Source organism: Juglans regia, chromosome 4 (assembly GCF_001411555.2).
Source record: "Juglans regia cultivar Chandler chromosome 4, Walnut 2.0, whole genome shotgun sequence".
NCBI classification, from domain to species: Eukaryota; Viridiplantae; Streptophyta; class Magnoliopsida; order Fagales; family Juglandaceae; genus Juglans; species Juglans regia.
The window spans coordinates 5,942,444-5,964,932 of NC_049904.1; the positions used below are offsets into that span (position 1 = coordinate 5,942,444).

Here is a 22,489-nt window from a genome sequence, read left to right on the forward strand (position 1 = left end):
AAGGAGCATCACTCTTTTTCAAATAATTAATCTATAAATTTGTTCGTTCTCAGGGAATTCTAGAAGATGGCTTTATTAGATGTAATTGACGTTTTAATAGAGCAAAGGAATTAAAACTTGGACAAATGGATTTTTTAATGAATTTATTTTTTAAATAAAAATTCCATTTGAGGCCAAACGGGTAGCTTAACTTTCCCCCTACTAGAAATATCGAATTCTCAGTTAATGACTAGTCTATCTACTCACAAACTGTAAATGATGGGAACTCATTTAAAAGAAGAAATATTTAGTTATTTCAAACATGTTCTCTTTACTTGCATTTCTTCATGTGATTCCTAAGCCCTTAAAAGACCATGCACATGCTAAGTTTCACAATTATTCTTTAGCAGCAATAGAGTCTACTCGATCTGATCTTGCCTGCCAACTCTAAAGTATATGCGCAGTTATTTCACATTCCCATTGACAATAGAGCTTGATGCGGTGATTAGGGGTTATTTATACCAATCATTAGGACTTAGGAGGCTGCCTCCCATTATTTTTAACAGTAGACTCAAATGTAGCTCATGTAGCAAATTATATTCCGCTTCAAAAAAAATTTCTAGCCCTCTTCCATTGAATCATCGATCCTCCATTTCAACATTTGAAAGCATATTTCAACACCTTTTTCCTCCCATTTCAACCTCTCATTCTCATCGGCCTTCTCCCTTTTTGTCACCGTGGTCGGGTTTCACCGGTCTCTCTTGGCCGTTCCACCATTGGGTTTGCAAGTCTCTTTCTCTCCTATTATATTCTCAATCCGCTAGGACACCCATCATCCTCGAGTTTCTCCACTGAAAGAAATAATAAAAGTGTTATGGCCTCAATGCCAAAACTATTACTCTGTTGTTATATTTATATATCTCTTGAATTGATAAGATTACATGAGTTTTGAAATACAAAAATACAAGAAGTGTGGAAGGAAGATAAGAAGGATGAAACAGAATATAATAGATAAGATCAAGTGCCAGCTGAGATGATTAGTGCAGAATTTGAATTTGGTGATGAAGAATCAGGTTCAGAGATCTTTATGGAAGTGGATTTAATCTTCTGGTTAACATCCCCCTGCAAGCTAAAGGGGGGGTAGGCGCACCTGCAGCTTGTTCCTGAGCTCACAAAATCGAACTGTACTTAAACCTTTGGTGAATACATCAACTATTTGATCTTGGGAGCAAGTAAACTGGAGAGCAATATCTTTACTAACAACTTTCTCACAGATGAAGTGAAAATCCACTTCGATGTGCTTGGTTCGAGCATGAAATACTGGATTGGAGGCTAAGGCCAAGGCACCAATGTTATCACACCAAATAGTGGGAGGAGTAGAGAGAGGTATACACAAGTCTTTGAGAAGCATTCGAACCCAATATATTTATGTTGTGGTGATGGCTAAGGCACGATATTCAGCTTCAATACTGGATCGTGCCACAGCATTTTGTTTCTTAGCAGTCCAAGACACCAAACAAGAACCAAGAAATACACCATAACCAATAGTAGACATGCGATCATCAGGATTTTCAGCCCAATCAGAATCACAGTAAGCTTGAAGAGTAAGTGAACCTTTCAGATACCATAGACCACGATCTATGGTCCCTTTGAGATAGCGGAGAACCCGCTTAGCTGCAGACCAATGAGAGGAACTTGGGCAATGCATAGGTTGGCAAAGCTGGTTGACAGAGAAGGCAATGTCAGGATGAGTCAAAGTGCAATATTGTAAAGCACCTTCAGTTTGTCGATACTCAGTAATTTGGGCTGGTGTTAGAGGTTCTCCATCATGTGCAGAAAGTTTAAGACCCGAAGAACATGGAGAAGGATAAGGTTTAGCCCCAATCATCTTAGTGAGATGTAGAATATCTCCAATATGTTTGGATTGCCTAAGATGAAGCCCAATAGAATCTCGATGAGCTTGGATACCAAGAAAAAAATTTAAGGAACCCAGGTCCTTCATTTTGAATTCAGTTTGCAGCTTGCCAATGAGAAAGAAGATGCGAGACTGATGTGTGCCTGTCACAAGTATGTCATCAACATAGATAAGAAAGAACAAATGAATATTGTCCTGATGATAAACAAATAGCGAAGAGTCCACTGGTGAAGAGGTAAATCCAAACTCAAGGAGAGATTGAGAGAGTCTCAAAAACCAAGCCCTTGGAGCTTGTTTAAGGCCATACAAAGACTTTTGGAGCTTGCAAACATAAGAAGGAAAATCTGGATGCACAAAACCTTAAGACTACTTCATATATACCTCCTCTTGTAAAACCCCATGTAAAAAGTCATTTGAGACATCCAGTTGGCATATACTCCAATCAAAATGAACAACAAGAGCAAGAATAATCTGAATAGTGGAAGATTTAATAACAGGACTAAAAGTCTCAGTGAAATCTATACCACATTCTTGCTCAAATCCTTTGGCCACTAATCTGGCCTTAAGTCGATCAACTGCACCAATAGAGGTTTGTTTAACCTTGTATACCCATTTATTGTCAATCACGTTGTGATCCAAGGGCCTAGGATAGAGAGTCCAAGTTTGATTAGCAATTAAGGCATCATATTCCTCTTGCATAGTCGTACGCCATTCAGGAAGCAATGAAGCTTGCTTGTAAGAACGAGGTTCAAGTGGCATGGAAAGACTGGTTAGAGCTTGAAGTGGATGTTTAGTGGAATAGAAAGTTTGATAATCTAAAAAATCATGAGGTTTGAGGTGTCCTGTTTGGGAACGAGTGGTCATAGGATGAGTTCTAAGAGGATTGGAATGAGGTATTATAGATGAAGAAGCATGGGATAAGGGAGGGTCACTAGGCATGGTCAAGGGAAGGGATTGTGTTGGAACGGAAGATGGTGAGTGTTCAGAAGAAGAGAAAATAGGAGAAGTAGAGTTGGATTTGGGAAAACAAGTAGGTGAAGGAGATTGACTATGAGGTGACATGGAGGGAGGTTCAAGATAAGGTTGAGAGTGATTTGAAACAGCAGGAGTGCTAAGGGATAAACCAGAAGTAGTATTGGTTAGAGATAAATCAGAAACAAAATTTGAAGGAAAAGAGATAGAGAAAGGATTACCATTAGAGGAGGCCACTGTGGAAGGATGTGAGGACTGCAAGCCTTCCTTTTTAGGGAACGTATGCTCATCAAAAACCACGTGCCTGGAAATAAAAATTTTATGGGAGGTAGGATCTAAACACCGATAACCACGCTGATTTTATCTATAACCAAGGAAGATACATTTCATTGTACGAAACATGAGTTTGTGAGAGGCATATGGGCGCAAAAGAGGATAAAAAGCACATCCAAAAGTTTGAAGAGATGTATAATCTGGATGAGTACCAAACAGTTTAAAGAATGGTGTTTCTTTGTTAAGAACCTGCGTTGGCAAATTATTGATGATGTATATGGCAGTTAAGAAGGCATCAACCCAGTAGGTGGTAGGTAAATGAGATTGGGCTAGTAAAGATAAACCTATTTCAGTGATGTGTCGGTGTTTTCTCGCAGAAACTCCATTTTGTTGAGGAGTGTGAGGACATGTTACGCGATGGCTAATTCCATTGGTTTCAAGGAAAGATTGAAATTGTTTAGACATGTATTCCCCACCTCCATCGGTTTGGAAGTGTTTTATCTTGCAAGGGAATTTATTTTCATTGAGAACTTTGAATTTGATAAAACATACATAGACATCAGATTTATTTTGGAGTGGATAGAGCCAAGAAAAACGAGAAAAAAACATGAATAAAGATAACATAGTAACGACAACCATTAAGAGATTTAGTCGAACAAGACCAAACGTCTAAATGTATAAGCTCCAATGGAGAACTTGTTATTCGATTAGAATTTAAAAATGGAAGTTGTTTGCCATTACCAAGTTGGCACGACTCACAAACTTCAGATTTATTTATGGAACCAATAAATGGTAGAGAATGTTTACTCCACAAGTGAGTTACAACTAAATTTGAAGCATGTCCTAATCTAGAATGCCAAACTAGAACAGAAGCTTTGGCCCCTACAACTATTGCCATAGCAAGTGGTTTATTGAGAACTAACGACTGCAAATTAATAGGATAGAGTCCATCACTACTCCGTCCTTCCAACAGTGTCTACCCCATGTGGTTGTCCTTGACAAAATAATGAGTTCCAGTTAGAATAAAGAATCAATGATTCTCAAGAGAAAATTGATTAATGGATAGTAAATTTGCCGATGCTTGAGGGCAGTGAAGAACATGATTGAGTTTAAGTTTAGAAGTGGGAGTATGGATAGTCAGTGAACTAGTATTTTTGATATGCAAACCTTGTCTATTACCAACAGCTACATGCTCCTGACCAGTGTATGGTTGTTGAAGAGTTAGCTGCTCAAGATTGGCTGTGATATGCTGATTGGCACCACTATCAGCAAACCAAGGTTCAATTGTGACGGAGGATGGCGACCTTGATAGGCATAGTCCATGCCGTGAAAACAATCAAGAGCCCTATGGTTTGATTTGCCACAAATTTGGCAAGGAGATCTGGGAGTAGTAAAGGGCTGCTGGTTTTGGTTTGGTCTAGGAGAGTGATAGGAATGATTTTTTGGTGGGGACGGGACTGACTGTTAGGAGTAATGTTGAGAGTGGAAAGGTTGCTGATGTTTGGTAGGATATTTTGGCTTGTAGTTGAAGGATTGTTGGGAAGGTTTTGGAGCAAACAAGGCAAAATTGTTGGTTTCAGGTGGTGTAACACCAGACCCAGTCAAGCCTGATTTTTATATATTTTTTTATGAGTATGCAAAAACCCAATTGAGTGTTCGAGCTTTTTTTGGAATAGACTATGGGTTTAAAATCTTTGTTTTGAAGGTTTATGATATTTTTGCCGCCACGTACGATTGCACTCACATGCATGTACGCCTCTATTCTCCTCAGCTTTAGGGTTTTTGTTTTTGTTTTGTTTCAATCACCTATTTTCATACGTTAACTTCACAGTTCACGCACGTTTTCTTTTCCGTCTATTTTCTCCTCTATATTCCTCACATCCATGGCATGCACGTTTCTTCATCGCGGTGTTTCCCTTAGGGTTTCCATCACTCACATATATATACATATACATTAGCCCACGCATAGAGAAACTTCATTGTGACATTCATTGCTGCTGTTGCACTCTTCAGCCATCCCGTTGATGTCGTCGACTCCCTTTGCCACCACACACCACTGTGAGACAGTGCCCAGTGCTTCAAGCCTTCTTGTGCCTTTTGTTTTTTAAGTCGTTGCCATCCGAACTCACGCTGTATTTAAATCGACGCAACCCATGCATGCACGAAGCCCTCACCATGCACTGCTGTGCCACCCCAGCACCTCCACATAGTTGCCGCCCGGTTCATCCACCCCACGTAAACCTCTGGCCAAACCTCACCACCATAGTCAGCCGTGAACCCACATCGGAAAACACCACCCTCAAACACCCTTGTTTTTGCTCCCTGAAACAGAGCAAGTTTTTGCTCAAGCCGTCCATCGAGCCCCCCTCCTTTGGCCTCTCACTGGGTGTTGCACCTCGCTGTCCCCTCCGATCTCCACCGTCTAGACCTCACATAAACGCTAAGGACTTTCCAACACCCCCAGGCCGCCGCACCTCACGGTGAGCTTCATCTCTTTCCCTCACATTTTTCTCTCTCTTTCTCATCATGTTTCTCTCTCTCGTCCAGTGCACACCCACTGAGTTCACCACCTTCCACCATAACCAGCATCTCCGCCACACACTTGCTCTCCAGCCTCGTCGCCACTGCCTACCCAGTCCAGCTGTCGCACGATGCCACGTGATTTCTCCTTGAGTAAGCTCCTGCCACGCAAAGTTTATTTTTTTTATGCAGGTTATATTTGTTTTCAAATAATTAAATGAAATTACATTAGTACCCTTTATGACATTCTGTATTAATGTGCTTTTAAACTTTTATTATGTATTAGTACACTCTCATTTAATTATGATTACAGAAAATCACTTAAGTATTTTAACATTTTATTAAGTAAAAATTTATTTTAAGATTAAACAATATTGGTCTAATATTTTTTTTACACTTTAGATATCATTTAGTCTATTAAAAAATAGTTATGGTTTATTTTAAAATATTTTGGTATAATTATATGATCTAGTATTAAATTTTGTAGTTTGAATACTCAAGTAAATAAGTTAGGATTTAATGATTTTTAGTCGGAGTTATTAAGTGGACGAATGAATTTAGAAAGTGATGGTATTTTAGAGTTAAGAGAAATTTTAGGTTTTACGAGAATTACGTGATTATTTTATAAGTGACGATTGATTTTTGTTCAGTACTGCTGTGGAGAAATTCTGATAAGCTTAGAAGTTCAGGTAAGCGAGGATCCTATGCTAGACTTGACAAAACAATAAAACGGGCTGAGGTTGATTTTTGAAAAATATGCATGTTTTGATATAAAAAGAAATTTCAACTACTTCAGTTATTTGTTCTGAATCACTCATAAGATTCTGTTTAAGAATAAAGTATTTTCTGGCATGACTGGTGTAGACGTGAGCTTATTTTTTGGCATTTTGTTTTTTAACTGTGCAAAAGAGAGCGAATATGAAATTTTATGCATAAATTATACTTTTGTGACCTGATTCTGTTCTGTTTTGAAGATATTCTGTACTTTGATATGATGTAATTTTTGAAAAAATTTTGCATGACATTCTGAATCGGGATTTGGTTTGTGGATGGTGATCTATTTGACCTACCACAGGTGCTAATAGTGGCTTCTGTTGGGGTTGGTACCAACTGTTCTGTTTCTGGTGCACCCACTTTAGAAACAAAGTGTTTTTCCTAGTAGTTTTTCCTATGTGCACACTCGGGGTTCCGAGAATAAATAAAGGGAAGATTCACATTATGTTTCTGCTCGATTAGCTATCGGGGTTTGCACAACCCTACCACGGGGGTTAAACATGGTCTCTGATGTGATATGATGTTCTGGTATAATGGTGGTCAGTTATGCTATGCCAAAAGACTTTGACTAAGAATATTTTCTGAAACTTTCGCTCTGATATTTTTGATAGCATGTTCGGATTTTGAATTCTGAAAGGAAAAATATTTTGTTCAGCATTCTGAATTCTGATAAATGCTCATGTTTGCACACTAGTATATGTTCTCTGCTTACTGAGTTGTTGATAACTCACCCCTTATCTCCAAACATTTTTCAGATGATTTTGAATAGTTAAACTAAGGATCAAGATTATGGAGCATCAGTGAAATGATTATTTAAGCATAGTGGATTACTCAAAAGATTTCTGAGAATTAGCAGATTTTATTAAGAGATTTTATAGTATTCTGATGACTTTATATTATGGAATCTGTAAATATATTGATGAATTGTGAGTTTTAAATTACAGGGAGTAACTCTTCGATCCTTGCGGGACTGGGGCATTACAGGTGGTATAGTATGCAGCTAGTTTTCTAAGAGTAATCCATAGGACAACAGTTTAGCTTGAAAATCTTCAAAAGAAAGAGGCTTTTCTCGAGTAGCAAGGGATAGAGAGGTAACAAATGGGTAATAAGAATGGTTCAAACCAATGACAATATAAGAAATTAAATCATCATCATCAATAGGCTGTGCTGCTAGTTGCTTAGCAGAATCAAGGTAAGCTGCACACTTCATGGAACCTTGATTCAAGGTTTGAAGAAGTCTCTTTAAATGGTTGTTGCGAGATCTGGATGGGGAAGCAAATTTGTTGGCCAACACAAGCCAAGCAGGTCGGACAAAGGTAATACCATACACAGAAGGTGCTACCCTATCAGAGAGGGTGGTATTAATCCATCTTGAAACAAACTGATCCTTTCGGTTCCAGAGAATGTATTCTGGATTTAGACTAGTAGTTTGTTTCCCATGTTCATCAGTGAGAAACTAGAAAGGGCACAGTTGAGAACCATCCACGAAGCCCATTAAGTCATGGCTCTTAAGAACCGGGACAAGTTGAGACAACCACATAAGATAGTTAGTCTCATCAAACTTAGTTGAACCAAGCTGACTAAGATTGGAAGCAACAAAGGTAGAAGATGAGGCAGCCATTAAAGAAAAAGAAAAAGGATCGATTAGATGCGTGAGCAGAGTGGCTATGATACCATGAAAGAAATAATAAAAGAGTTATGGCCTCAATGCCAAAACTATTCCTCTGTTGTTATATTTATATATATCTTGAATTGATAAGATTACATGAGTTTTGAAATACAAAAATACAAGAAGTGCGGAAGGAAGATAAGAAGGATGAAATAGAATATAATAGATAAGATCAAGTGCCAGCTGAGATGATTAGTGCAGAATTTGAATTTGGTGATGAGGAATCAGGTTCAAAGATCTTTACGGAAGTGGATTTAATCTTCTAGTTAACATCCACGACCACAAAGTCGAGCTCCGGGTGGTGTGGTATTTTGTCTTCTTCATTTTTCTGCAACATTTACTATTTTGTTGTCTTTTGTCTGAGGCCCTATTTGGATACAAACGGTTTCATCTCATTTCATTTCATTATTACAACTTTTCCAAATTCCTACACAAAATATAATAAACAATTCAACTTTTTCAAATCCCAAAATAATAATAATATTAAAAAATCATTTTTAACAATATTTTATTCAACTTTCATTTAAAACCATCTCATCTCATCTCACCATCCAAACGGGGCCCAAGTCTATCTGCATTCTTGTGGGTTTTGTGTCTTGTTTCTTTGGAAAAACGGGAACGATGCTAGCTTTCTATTATGCAATATTTACGATCATTGGCATGGAGAGATTGAAATGCTTTTGTAGGGGTGGTTATTCAGTTTTTAGTAGTTTGGAGGACAAAAATTTCTCTGTTATTCAGACTGAGCCCGCATATCTTGTGCACACATAGTAATTCATAACATGCTCTTTTGCACACAGTAATTCATAATATGCTCCATTGTCAAAAAGAGCAGTTCTGAATGCTACTGTCTCAAGCACCCATTACAGCAATTACAGCAGAACTCATATATAGACGTAAAAACAAAATATATCAGTTTTCTTTATCATCAAAATTATGGAAGTCCACTGATTTGGTTAACCAACTAGAAATTCATGGAAAAGATGGTCTATGCATGTGTGTATGTGTATATATATGTGTACACCAGTAAGTCCATGTTTTATGGCTCATCTCTAAATTAAAACTCTCCCGTGTAGGTTGCTATCATTACACAGCTGTATAAGTTGTATAGAGCAAATAGTCAAGGCCAACAAGCATTGTGTAGGTAGCTATCATTGCACATTGGAAGTGGACCTGTCCTGGGTTTGGGTCCAGCATCCGAATACACATTCCTCATATATGCTTCTCCCGTTTCAGCTCCAGTTTTGTATCCATTACAGCTAAACGTACCTTGTTTTTGCCTTTTCTGTTTAAACTTTGTTGTCTAGAATATGCCTTTTTTAAAAGATGTTTTGTCTACTTCACGCAAAATAAAAGCAATCCATTGCAAGATTCTGAATTTTCTGGCGATTTGTGAAAAGATTGTAGACCACCTTATTGAAGAAACAACATTGGGGAAAAAACAATCAGGAGAATTTTCTCCACAAAAGCCAAGACCAAAATTGTTACAAAGTTTTCATTTTTTTCCTGAACCAAAAAGGATACTGCCGAAACACAGTAACAAATAGGGCTGCAACCCGGCCAACCCGGTTCATATCTAGGCCCGACCTGACCTGGCTCAAGAACAAATCAACCCGATATGGGCCAACCTGACCAAAGATTGGAAGCAGGTAATGGGAACCCCAATCGGAAACAACCATTGTTACAAAGTACAACCATTGTTACAGAGTAGTTTGATCAAATCCAAAAATTCTTACAAATCTCACTATCCCTATACAATCAGATCAAACCCAGCATCCGCCAATACAAACAGAGCCCATTTTCTCGAGAATTCATGGTCTACTTCAATTCAAAATTAATATCAATACAAACAGAACCAATCGATTCCACTTCTAGACCTGACCCAAACATCCATGAAAACACAAGGCAAAGAAAAGCATCAAGCTTTAGAATCTTCCAAGAAAAGAACAAATAGCACCAAAAAGAGAACCCCAATGGTAAAAACCAGGAAAACAGGAAAAAAAAAACACTAAACAAATCCAAAGAGAAAAACACAAAGCACACCTCTTTTTCGTTGTACATTGGTAAAAAACATAGGAACCCCCTGAAATGTTTTCGACAATAGAACCTTCTGCGAAATCTCAACCATCTCTCACTGTCTCGTTTTCGACCACAAACCCATCGAAAGAAGAAGAAAAAGAATCTTCAGGAGCGTGATCCTTGGTGGAGGAGCCAACACCACCCATGTGCAATTTCTCGAGCAGGGACTCGACGTCTACATTGTTCTTGATGGCGACGTAGAGAAGAACAACTCGACGTCGAGTCCGGTGATATGGCGACATTGTTCTTGATGGAGGCTAGAGTTTTTGAGCTTTTGGCTTCAGTTCCTTGAATTGAACTTTTTCTTATACGACTTATAAGGATATCGGTTTTAGCAAGTTCGACCTGCAAGTTATTTCAACCCCACTTTTTCGGGTCGGGTCGCACGGACAGGTCGGGTCCTAACATTTTCTACACGGGCCTAACAACAAACACATCCAATCCAAGGAATTATTGTTGTAGAAAAAAGAAGACAAACAAAGCAAATCGATCACACAACACAAAATTAGAGTGGTTCGGCACGTGCCTATGTCCACAGAGCTGCAACGAATTTTATTGTACTGAGGTAAAATCTCACCGTTCAGAATACTCAAAACCTACTAAATTGTTCATTAAGTACATATTTATAGTGCCATAAGGCAAAAATCCAAATTTTTACTTTTCTGCATTATTTGCTTAAGCAGAGTGTCGAGTGCTCCTCGAGCTAACTCTCTATCCAAGCTTCGCTCGAGCGAGTGTCGAGCAAACTTTCTTCCTGGCACTTTTTCTATTCGCAAGTAGTGCCAAAAATATTAGCTCAAGCCTTATTGAAAATCCGTAAAAAAAAATAACACATCATTGTCAGGTCGGATTGGGTCATCAAATCGGGCCGCCACACCAACAAAATCAAGCTCCACCAACCCAACAATTATATATTGGTACAAGAATAGTGCAAAACCAAGAGAGAATGCAAACTCAAAATGAAAAAATTAACATATCAATCTCTAAACTTAATATTGTTTAGATGCTCCATGAACAAGTCATTCCAAGTGTCAGTAATTCCGGGTAAGCACCAGTGCATACAATCATGATGTTTTTTCCCACCTGATGTGGATGGATGGGCATCTGCTCTAAACTCACTCATGTGTGTTATGTCCAAAATATGGAAACCAGACCTTTTAAGGGCTTTCTTTAGGTGGTGATTCACTAGGCGTGCCTCCACATTTGTTCCATTATTCTTGAGAGAGAAGAGTCCTTCAACCTGAAATGTAAACCAAGATTTCAACACTTATTTAACTAGGTGTGCCTCCATATTATAAAGTTTAAATATTGTTAGATTAATGTTGTCTTGCAAAAGAGAAATACAGGAGCATGTAGAATAAACTTAATAGACTAGATAAACACAATAGAATGCAAGTTCCATGTAATCCACCTGCTCTGGCGATAAAGGCTGTAGCCGTTGACAAGTACCACCTTGGTTCCAGTCACCTCCCTCAAAATGTCTAGGTGATTGTGTACGAAAGAACTTGATAGCACCTGGTCGCAAATTTTTCTTTATGAACAAGACCTATCATGAAAGCACATGCACTGTTTGAGCATCTAATTACAGAATTACACAAGATGTGCAGAGTAATATAGCATCTGATTGCAGAATGGAGTCAGGACTATCTCTGTCTTGCCTACACATAAAAGTTTAGGTCCAAATTTGTCCCCTGTAGTGTTACCAATGGGTGGGACTTTCACACAACTAGTTGCTACAAAAACTACTCATTGCAAGCATGCACTAGTTATATATGTGCAAGCCTGCAGAAATTATAAAGTTGAAGCATGGTTGGACCAACCATTTTGTGTAAGCCTCTTCTTCGCAATTACTTAAAATTAAATAAATAAAAAAATATTCAATCCTGTACCATGTGCTTTAAAACCATATCCAGGCCAACATCAGGTGGTATTGGAGGTATGACAGGGTGATCCTTCTTGAAGAAAAGCATGGGTGACTTCACAGGGTCAAATTTTGAAGGAGCCCACCACCTATTAACAAGAACCAAAAAAGGCCAAATAAAGGATCAGTGATATCTTCTTGCTCTTAAAACTGTTCCCATAGTCAAAAATAACAAATATCAGGACAGAATAAATCATAAGCAGAAGAGTAAACAGCACCACTGACTGGCTCTGTCATACATGCAATGGTAAATTTCAATGGTCATATGGCCAGTATTATCAATTCCCTAGGATATTTGGAGGACATAAATTTACCAGTGTCCTGTGTTAAAAATTAGAATATCATGGAAGGCTGGTGCACCCGCCCACGTGCCTTCTGGAACATCAACATCAAGTCTAAAACCCTCTTTAAATCCAAGAGATTCCAACACACCACCATTAGCATTAGCTGACCACCTGCACGAAACAGGACCAGAGCAAGCCTAAATTACCCAAAACTGTAGAATATAATGTGCACAAAATCAACTAAACGACTAAGAAAAACAAACAAACTATTATGTTCAACACCTTATAATTCATGAATACCAAGGCAATCTCATGCATGTGAGACCCCCCAAACGAAAAAGAAATTGAATAACTGCACAGTCTATAGCTTCAACTTAGACACGAGAAGAAGTTAATCAAACATCCAAATTGCAACCAACTAACTAAGCATCACTTTCATCACCCTTCTTCACCACCAATGATAAAGTCTAAGCTAACCTACTCATTGTTGCCAACCACATTCTTGAATATCTATTTTTTTTATTAGCATCGGATGTCCATGAATAAAATTTTGAATAATCCTGGGGTGTAGAGGCCTTTGTCAAGGAGTTTTCCGCAAATGCACTCGAGTAATTTAAGGGAAAATTTCCCAAAATTCCTTTTTCTGACCACTCAATAACATGCATTTTTTCTAGAAGTTGTTTATACCTCCCTATATGGGTCTGGTAATCAGCGAGCTGAAATAAAACAATCATTTGTGCCTTCACATTAATAAAAGCTTTTATTCATGTCATTGTGAAGTACTTCACGCAATTAGAGACCTTACCTACCATAACGAGCCAAAAGATTTGTGCGGTGATATGCGATGGTAAGATTATAGTTCAGAAAAGTAAATCCACGATCCGCACCAGCTGGCCGCCACTTCTTCACTTCACTGGAAACACGTTTCAGAGTGCAGAACAGAGAAATGAACATGTTTCTATTCAAGGAATCCCCAACAAACCCTGCACTGTTAAACTTTCTTAGGTTATACAAGTAACATGATGACTCAGATCTTCTGGGCAACACTACAGAAATTACAGCTTAACTAAAGAGAGGGAGGGAGTACCGATGTTGGTGTTCCTGTACTTCTCAAGAAAGTAAACGGGATCGAACAGCGGGAGATCACAGCGCCGGGGCTTCCACCGCCACTTGGTGAGTTCCCAACCGTTGGATTTGTTGTTGGAGATGCAATTCCAGCCCTTGAATATCTCCTTGCACGAGCCATCATACCTTGCCGGTCTCGGCTGGTGGTCGTAGATCCATGCCCCATCCGAGTAGTCGCAGGATCCACCTAGGGCTACATTCGGGTCAGGCACTGGGCTTTGTCCAAATTGGAAGCTTTGGTGGGATAGCAAAGGATTGGAGGAGGTTTTCCTGGAGAGAGAGAGGACGAGGAAGATGGAAGCAAAGCAGAGAAGAGAGAGGAGAGGAAAGAGAGGTATCTTCTTTACATGGTTATGGTGGTGACCGTCTCTTGCGGCCATGGCGGACAAAAGTGATGAAACGTTGCGCACGTTAGCGCGCAAAAGGCGTATATCTGAGTATGTAATAACAGGCAAAACAAAAAAAAAAAAAAAACAAAAACAAAAACAAACGTATACATTACGCCACATTAATGTTAGATTTTATTAAAATCATAAAATTATTTTGGGTATTTTAAATAATAATGTAATATATCATTTTCCTTATATGTTTAAATAAAATTTTGTACATTGGAAGAGAATGTCAAGTCATTAAAATAATAAAAAAAATGTTAAATAGTATTTGTTACAAAAAATTAGCCATTTTCTAGCTATTAGGCAGCATCTGTGTCGTAACAAGAAACTAGCCATTTTTTAGCTGTTGGAATGCATCATAAGTGATAAGACAAGTGATCTATTCAAATTTTAGAATAGGTAAGAACATACGAGAGTTTCCTCCTAAAATATATATCTCCATCTTATAATTCTTAAAAAATTGTGTTTTTGAGTTGAAAACAAAAGTTAACGTCATTGATGTTAACAAAACCAAGCAGAAGAATAAGTTGCAGGCCAAGAACGAGAAAAAGTTCAAGAAAAATCCGAACCCCAAAGATCAAAACAACAAGAAAAATCATTGTTTTGTTTGTGGCAAGCAATGGCACGCTCTTATCAATGTCGGTATAAGAGAGAAGAAGCGAATTGTGTGACTAAAGACCTCGTTGCGACAGCTTGTGAAGCTAACCGTGTGACATCTGAGAATGAAAGGTGGCTTGATAGTGGAGCTACACTTCATATCTCGAAGGATGGAAATCTTTTTAAGACTTATGAAGTGGTTGATGATGGAACTGAGGTGAAAAAAGATAACAACATTCAAAACCAAATTTGTTGGAAAGCGAACCGTTGTTCTAAAGTTCACCTCCAAAAAAATATTGACTGTTGTCAATGTACATCATGTTCCAAACATGGTAAAGAACCTAATTTCTGGCAATCTTTTAAATAAGAGGGGTTTCAAGCTTATGTATGAATTTTATCTAAGAATGAGATGTTTGCAAGAATAGGCTACTCTTGTAACGGCCTAAACCCGGGTGGCTTAGAGAATTACTACATGTTACTTAAGAACATGATTTCCAACACAACTAAAATAAAACTCCAAAAACTTTATAAGCAAAACTCAATCGCAGGTATTCTAAATAACCACATTGAAAACTCTACAAAGTCATTACCGCAGCAAAATAAACTAAAGAGTCCACAATCTCCCGGAAGTCATGACAAACCAAACTAATAGCTTATCAAGTCTTACTAAACCCAAGATAAAATTAAATCTAAAGGACATTAAATCTAAAGGACATCATAATTCCTTCTTTTAACATCCTATCCTCCCGCTTAATCATGCTCACTAAACTAATCTCGATCCTCAGTTTGACTATCCATATCATCTGAAAATATTATGAAGAAAGGGGGTGAGTATCAACAACTCAGTAAGCAGGAGACATATGCTAGCGTGCAAATATGAGCATTTACAAAATACAACATGCAGAACAAAATATTTTACAGAGTTATCATACAGAACAAAACATGTTTTCCAAAAGTAACGAAGCGATGGTTTTAAGACAAGTAAAACCCGTAATACTTTGGCATAACATAAATTGAGTATCATCATCAGATCAAAACAGAGCATCACACAGAGCAGAGACCATGTTTCACCCCCGTGGTAGGGTTGTGCTAACTCCGGTGGCCAAACCAGGCAGAGACAGAGGTGAAATCTTTCCTTTATTCTTCTCGGAGCCCCGAGTGTGCACACAGGAAAGGCCACAATAAAACCACTTTATTTCCAAAGTAGGTGCACTCAGAGACAGAGAAGTTGGTACCAATCCAAACAGAGCAGAGCATAACATAGCAGAGCAAAGCAAAGCAGAGACAGAGTCAGATACAAATACCAGTACACCATGCCAAAGGTTTTCAGATGTTATATCAAAATAATACAGAGTACCAAAACAGAATCAGACAGTTTACACACACTGAAAACAAAAGCCAGAACATCTGTCTAAAGAAACCACATGATAGAATTTAGCTCATGTCTACACAATGCATGTCAGAACATATTTTTCTTTTTTCACACAGATTTGATGAATAATGCAGATAAGCGACCAAGGTTGATCTTTGTTTTTCCCAAGTTTCCATTACATCACAAAATATGCAAGTTTTCATAAAGTCAACCTCAGTCTTATTAACTTGTATAAAACCTAGCATAGGAACCCCGTTTACCTGACTCCTGCAGCATATTATCTATGTCTTGAATTCAGCCTCTAAAAATATCGTCACCTATTGATAGAAACAAAATATATACACCGAGTATTAAACGACAAATGGCATAACTTCCATCTAATAATTAAAATCCAAAATCCCAAACCATATAATAACAACAACAACTCACTAAGACAACCATGTAGTAAATTGGACAGCCCGTATTTCAACCCAAAGTACCATATACTACTCTTAGTATTGTCCAATACAGCCATCAAAACCAATGTCAACTCAACTCATCAATGATTCACACTTATTTCAGCAGCTCATACTCCCAAGCAATCGCCAACAATTTAACCAAGACGACACTACACACTGCACTCTCTCCGTTCACAACTCCACAACAGGAAAAATCCCAACACTTCTAGATGTTAAATGGCACCCAATAAACTCCCTTCTAATTATTTCTAAAACACCAAACCAACAAGCCAAAATTTATAAAATACACAACGAAGTGAAAAACTTACGAAGAAGGCTCAATGTTTACGTGAAACCGAGTAGAACTTCGAACTCACAGTACTACGATAAACACAAGGCCCACCGAATGAAAAACCACCAAAACGTTGAACCACTGAAGTAGCTCTCGGCCACCAGTCAAAAATTTGTTTTCCACCCAACAACGTAGCACTATAAATCAGCTAGAACATCACGTAGGTAAGTAAGTGTAAGAACTGGAAGAGAGAATAAACTCAGAATATGTGCGTGTCGTGCGAACAAAGACTGAGAACGGAAATAGCCTACTCGTGGAAACTAAAATCTCCAGTAGAGGCTTCAATGGTTACACGAACACACACCCGAGGACCCACAAAGTGCAATACCCAAACCACAAGGCAACAACAAAAATCTACAGTGATGAGGAAGAGAGGGTCGGCTGAGAGAATGAAATTCAGGTTCTTGGTTGCAGAATAAAAGAGAAGGAGAAGGAGTTATGCCTGAAGACTAAACGCAGTGCAAGAGGGAGAAAAGAGCCCAAGTCTTGAAAGGAGAACACCAACTGCAGAACAAGAGGGACGCGGGAGAGAGAAACACAGTGATCTGCTGCAATGGAGGGATGCAACAGAGTGAGAAACTGATTTTGAGGGAAAAATCGAAAGTGAGGAGGTTTAGGGCATGAGTTTCAGAACCACAAAATAGAACCATGACAAGAAAATAAAATGAAACCGGAAAGAAAAGAGTAACGTGGGAGAGAGGGAAGCGGGGGAAAAATAGAAAGAAAAAAGAAACAGAAATGAGAAAGAGAGGGAAAAGAAATCGGGAGGCAGCTGAGGAAGAAGACTCTTACCTCCAAAACGGTGTCGTTCGGAAAACTACCAAGACAAAGGCTGGGCCTTTTTACACACTGGTCCGGGCCTCACAATGCCTGGGCCTTACAACTCTTGTAATAGAATGATTTTTTTTTTTGATAAAATAGTGCATACTATTTTATTCATCAACCAAAAGAGATTACATCAAGGCATCATGCCATATGATTTGTGAGACATCTTCAGGAAAAGATTCCCACCAAACCACTAGCTCATCAATACACCATGACTGTCTTGCCAAACAATGGGCAACTGCATTGGCCATACGGCCTTTATGTTGAACTATTACTTTAGGAAATCTTTGTAACATCCGCTTGATCTCAGAAACCAAGTTTCCCCAAATAGACATAGACTCTTGTACTTTGTTAAGTTCTTGGACCACCAGCAATGAATCACTCTCCACTTCTAACTCACTGATTCCCAAAGGAAAACAAATTTGGAGGCCTCTCAGAATAGCCAAGAACTCTATCTCGATTGGATCACTTACATCATGTTCTGGTTTGCTTGCTGTTAGGAGCACCTTCCCCCTCTCATCTCGAAGGACCATGCCTACTCCCGATCTGCATTGCTCATGGAATGTAGCACCATCGATGTTAAGCTTCAAAACTCCTGCAGGTGGAGGCTGCCAGCGGCATTGAGGTATCAAACCTCTCTTTTGCTCATTAGTTGCAGATAAGTGCTCTTGATACAATGAAAGGGCATGGTCTATGGCCTGTTCTGGGGATAATTTCTTATTCTCAAACATGAGTTTATTTCTTCTGTTCCATAAACCCCAAGCACAAAGGACCAAAGACTCCATTTCTCCAGACTTATTTCTTCTTACCAATTCTTCCATAACTTGAACAAAATCTCGTGGAAAGCTACTGCCCTGCAGGAAGTTGAGCTGAAGCTGCAAAGGCTCTTTGAAGCTTGAACAATTGAGAATGGCGTGATTTGTGTCCTCAATCTCCACTTGACACCACTTGCACTTAGCATCTGTCACAACCTTCTTAACTTGGAGATTTTTCAATGATGGTAACCCATTTTTGCACACCCTCCAAACAAAAAATTTTACTCTATTAGGAACCTGCAGCTTCCAAATTCTTTTCCACAATCTGCATTGCCCCACTCTAACTGACCCTTCACCCGACTGCCTCTCCTCATCAAAAGATGCAAACAATCTGTATGCACTCTTGACACTAAACAGTCCATTTTGTTCATGTTCCCAAACAATACAATCGGGTCTTTGATCAAGAGTAAGCATCATATTCAGCACTTCATAAGCTTCCCTTGGTGGTAAGAATCTCCTCACCTTCTCTACATCCCACATGTTGGTATTATCATCTATCAATTCAGACACCTTCCAATTCAGCTGAGTCTGAGTAATTGAGTCAAGTGCAGGTACCAGTTTATGATTAGGCAGCCAATAGTCAGTCCAAATGTTAATAGCCTTCCCATCTCCTACTCTCCATCTGCACCCTTTTAATAAAAGAGACTTTGCTTCCCAAATACCCCTCCACACATAAGAAGGTTCATAACCTAACTCAGCCTCCATGAAACTAGAAGAAGAAGAAAAATACCTGGCCTTATAGATCTTATGAAGCAGTGAATCTTCCTCTTTAAGGATTCGCCAACCCTGCTTAGCTAATAGTGCCATATTAAAGCACCTCAAGTCCTTGAACCCCATTCCCCCGTGTGCCTTTGATTCACACAACTTTCTCCAACTGATCCACCTTATTCTGTTTTCATCCTTCTTTTGTCCCCACCAAAACTTTGCAATTAGACTCTCCAGCTCAGAGCACAAAGAGGCAGGCAATTTAAAACAACTCATGATATAAGAAGGGATAGAGAGAGCCACGGCTTTGATAAGCACCTCTCTGCCCCCTTGAGATAAAAGCTTCTCCTTCCACCCTTATAATTTTTGCCACACCTTGCTCTTCAACACTGAAAAAGCTTGATATTTTCCTCTTCCCACCATGGGAGGAAGTCCCAAGTATTTATCATAAGATTGGTGCTGCTGAACTCCCCAGAACCTCATGATTTCCTCTTCCACCCTTGTAATAGAATGATTCAATTGAATGTAATGGATGAAAATCCTATTTATTTTGTGTCTTCTTTTAATTTATGGCATGGTAGATTAGGATATGTAAATTATGGTTCCATAAAATATATGTCTAATCTTGGCTTGATTTCTAATTTTGATGATAATGTTACAAAATGTTAGATTTGTGCTCAATCAAAAATAACCATAAAAGATTTTCAAAATCTTGAGCGTAAATATGAAATTCTTGAAACTTATTCATAATGATGTTTGTGATCTTAAAAATGTTAAATCTTGTGGTGGTAATAAATTATTTTCTTACATTTATTGATGATTTTACTGGATATTCACATGTTTATTTGCTCAAGAGTAAAGATTAAGTCTTTTATTCATATAGCCGAAGTAGAAAACCAATTGGGCAAAAAGATTAAGGCCTTTCGGTCTAATCTAGGTGGTGAATATTTATCAATTGAGTTAACTAAATTCTGTGAAACTCATGGGATAAATCACCAAGTCAATGCCCCTTACACACCTCAACAAAACGGTATAACCAAAAGAAAAAATAGAACTCTTGCTGAGATGGTGAATTCTATGCTTTTAAGTTTCGGTTGTCCTCTTAACTTATGGGGTGACGCAATTTTATCCACTTGTTATATTTGAATTGAGTGCCCCATAAGAAAGTTTTTAAAACTCCTTTTGAATTATGGCATAAACATCCTCCATCTTTGAAGAGATTAAAAGTGTGTGTTAGCCTCTATGTTAAAAAACTAGATCTTAAAAGACCAAAATTGGGTTCTAAAACCTATAGACGTGTTTTTATTGGATATTCTCAAAATAAAATGACTTACAGATTTTTGGACCTAGATTCAAATGTGATATATAAATCTAGAGATGTTGAATTTTTTGAAAATTTGATGAAGTCTGATTCTCAAAATAATACTACTCATGTCTATGTCCCTAGCACTTCTGAAAATGAAATTCAGCATCCTAGTGAATTTAAACTATGGAAGAGCTAGCAAAAGGTCACGATTTTCTTATCTATCTTATATAAGGAGATAAAAATTATGTGAAGAATGAAGTTAAATTTATTTTTAACTTTCAAAGTGATCCTTCATCTTACCAAGAAGTTATGTCATCACAAGATATAGATATATGGGAAGACGTATAAATGATGAAATAGAATCACTAGCTTCAAATCAAACTTGGAAACTAGTTAATTTACCTCTTGGTTCAAAAGCAATAGGATGTAAGTAGATTTTTAGAAAGCTTAATGCCAATGGCTCTAGTAATAAATTCAAAGCTCGTTTAGTGGCTAAGGAATATAACAACGAGAATGTATAGATTATTTTGATACATATGCTCCTATTGCTAGAATATCAACTGTTAGAATTTAATTTCTCTTGCATCTCTCAATCATCTAGTAGTTCACTAAATGTTTTTTAAATGGTGACCTAGATGATGAGATTTATATAGAGAAACCCGAGTGTTTTATTATGGCTGGTCATGAAAAGAAAGTTTATAAATTGATTAAATCCCATTACGGTTTGAAACAAACTCCTAAACAATGGCAATTTGATAAACTAGTTTTATCTTATGTTTTTAGAGTCAACGATGTTGATACGTATGTATATTATAAAGGGGATAATAATACTTGTGTGATTATTTGTTTTTATGTTAATGGTATGTTAATATTTGGAAGAAAGTTTCAATATATTGAAGAAACTAAAAAGTTTCTTTCCTCAATACTTGACATGAAATATATGAGAGAGGTCGATGTGATCCTTGGGATTAAGACTATGAAAACAATCAATAGTTTATCCCCGACACAATCTCATTATATTGAGAAAGTGATCAAGAAGTATGGACTTGAAGACCAAAAGCCAATCTCGACTCCATATGAGCATAGTCTTAAATTGAGAGAAAATACATGAAGATGTAGATCCAAACTGCAATATGCTAGTGTAATAGGGAGTCTAATGTATGATATGCATTGCACTAGACTTGATATTGCATTTGCTATTGGGATGTTAAGCAGATTTACTAGCAATCTAGGTAAAGAGCATTGGGATGTGATTTCTAGGGTTTTAGAATATCTGAAGGGGACTGTGAATTATGGTCTACACTATCAAAAGGATCTCGCTGTATTAGAAGGATACAGTGATGCAAGTTGGAATAGTGTAGAATCAAACTCAAAGTCTACAAGTGGAAGGATTTTTATGTTAGGAGGAGCTGTGATTTCATAGGGATCAAAGAATCAAACTTGTATAATTTATTCTACAATGGAATATGAGTTTATTGCTCTAGAAGCCGCATGGAAAGAAGGGGAATGATTTTGGAATTTGTTGGTAACGTATGAACATGGACTAAACCATTTCCAGCAGTAACGCTTTATTATGTCAATAAGGCAACCTTGCAAATACTACAAGGTTGCCTTTTAACGTGCTATGGAGTATTGACAAAATTGTTCATAGGATACAATGAAGCCCTCTTTTTCTCATTGTTCTACAATAGCACTTTTATAGAATAACTAAAAAACACACGGTTTTGAGAATTACAAGATGAAAATATATATTTGAGGAGGAAAACTCCCATTCGTTCTTATCTATTATGAAATTTGAACAGATCAATTATCTTATAATCCACTTATGATGCATTTCAATAGTTAGAAATGGCTAGTTTTCTTGCTCCGTAACAAATGCTACGTAACCTCTAGAAATCGGCTAGTTTTCTATAACAAATGTTGTTTAACATTTTCTTCTTCATATATTTCAATGAGTTGAGATTCTCCATCAATGCACAATATTTTATTTAACTGACATAATTATTACATATCAAGTAGCTTGGCCACCACGTTACTCAGCAAGAAGCCAAGTGGTGGCATTTAAAACCTCACACATGAAGCATATCTGTAGGAGGATGTCTTGACTAATGAATCTCATTTATGTCATATTGAAAATCAAGAGGGTTTAAGACCCTTTTAGTTGGTCTCATCCAATC

At 37.8% G+C, this 22,489-nt stretch overlaps 1 protein-coding gene and 1 pseudogene across 2 annotated transcripts; both read right to left on the reverse strand.

The window, feature by feature from the left end:
• Positions 1-7,515: 7,515 nt before the first annotated feature.
• LOC118348377 lies at positions 7,516-7,595 on the reverse strand (annotated as a pseudogene).
• A 3,464-nt stretch (positions 7,596-11,059) lies between these two features.
• Positions 11,060-13,924, reverse strand: LOC109022114 (protein trichome birefringence-like 13). 2 transcript variants are annotated; one of them, XR_004801326.1, is made up of 6 exons: positions 13,474-13,924; positions 13,196-13,374; positions 12,417-12,557; positions 12,071-12,191; positions 11,593-11,727; positions 11,060-11,421 (listed from the first exon to the last, which is right to left on the reverse strand). XR_004801326.1 is itself a non-coding variant. In XM_019004918.2 (6 exons), the coding sequence occupies exons 1-6, from the start codon at positions 13,889-13,891 to the stop codon at positions 11,158-11,160; spliced, it is 1,257 nt and encodes a 418-aa protein (XP_018860463.2). In that variant the 5' UTR covers positions 13,892-13,921; the 3' UTR covers positions 11,060-11,157. The 2 variants fall into 2 exon arrangements, 1 of the variants encoding a protein (XP_018860463.2); XM_019004918.2 differs by having other exon boundaries at positions 13,192-13,369; positions 13,474-13,921.
• Between the last annotated feature and the right edge of the window lie 8,565 nt (positions 13,925-22,489).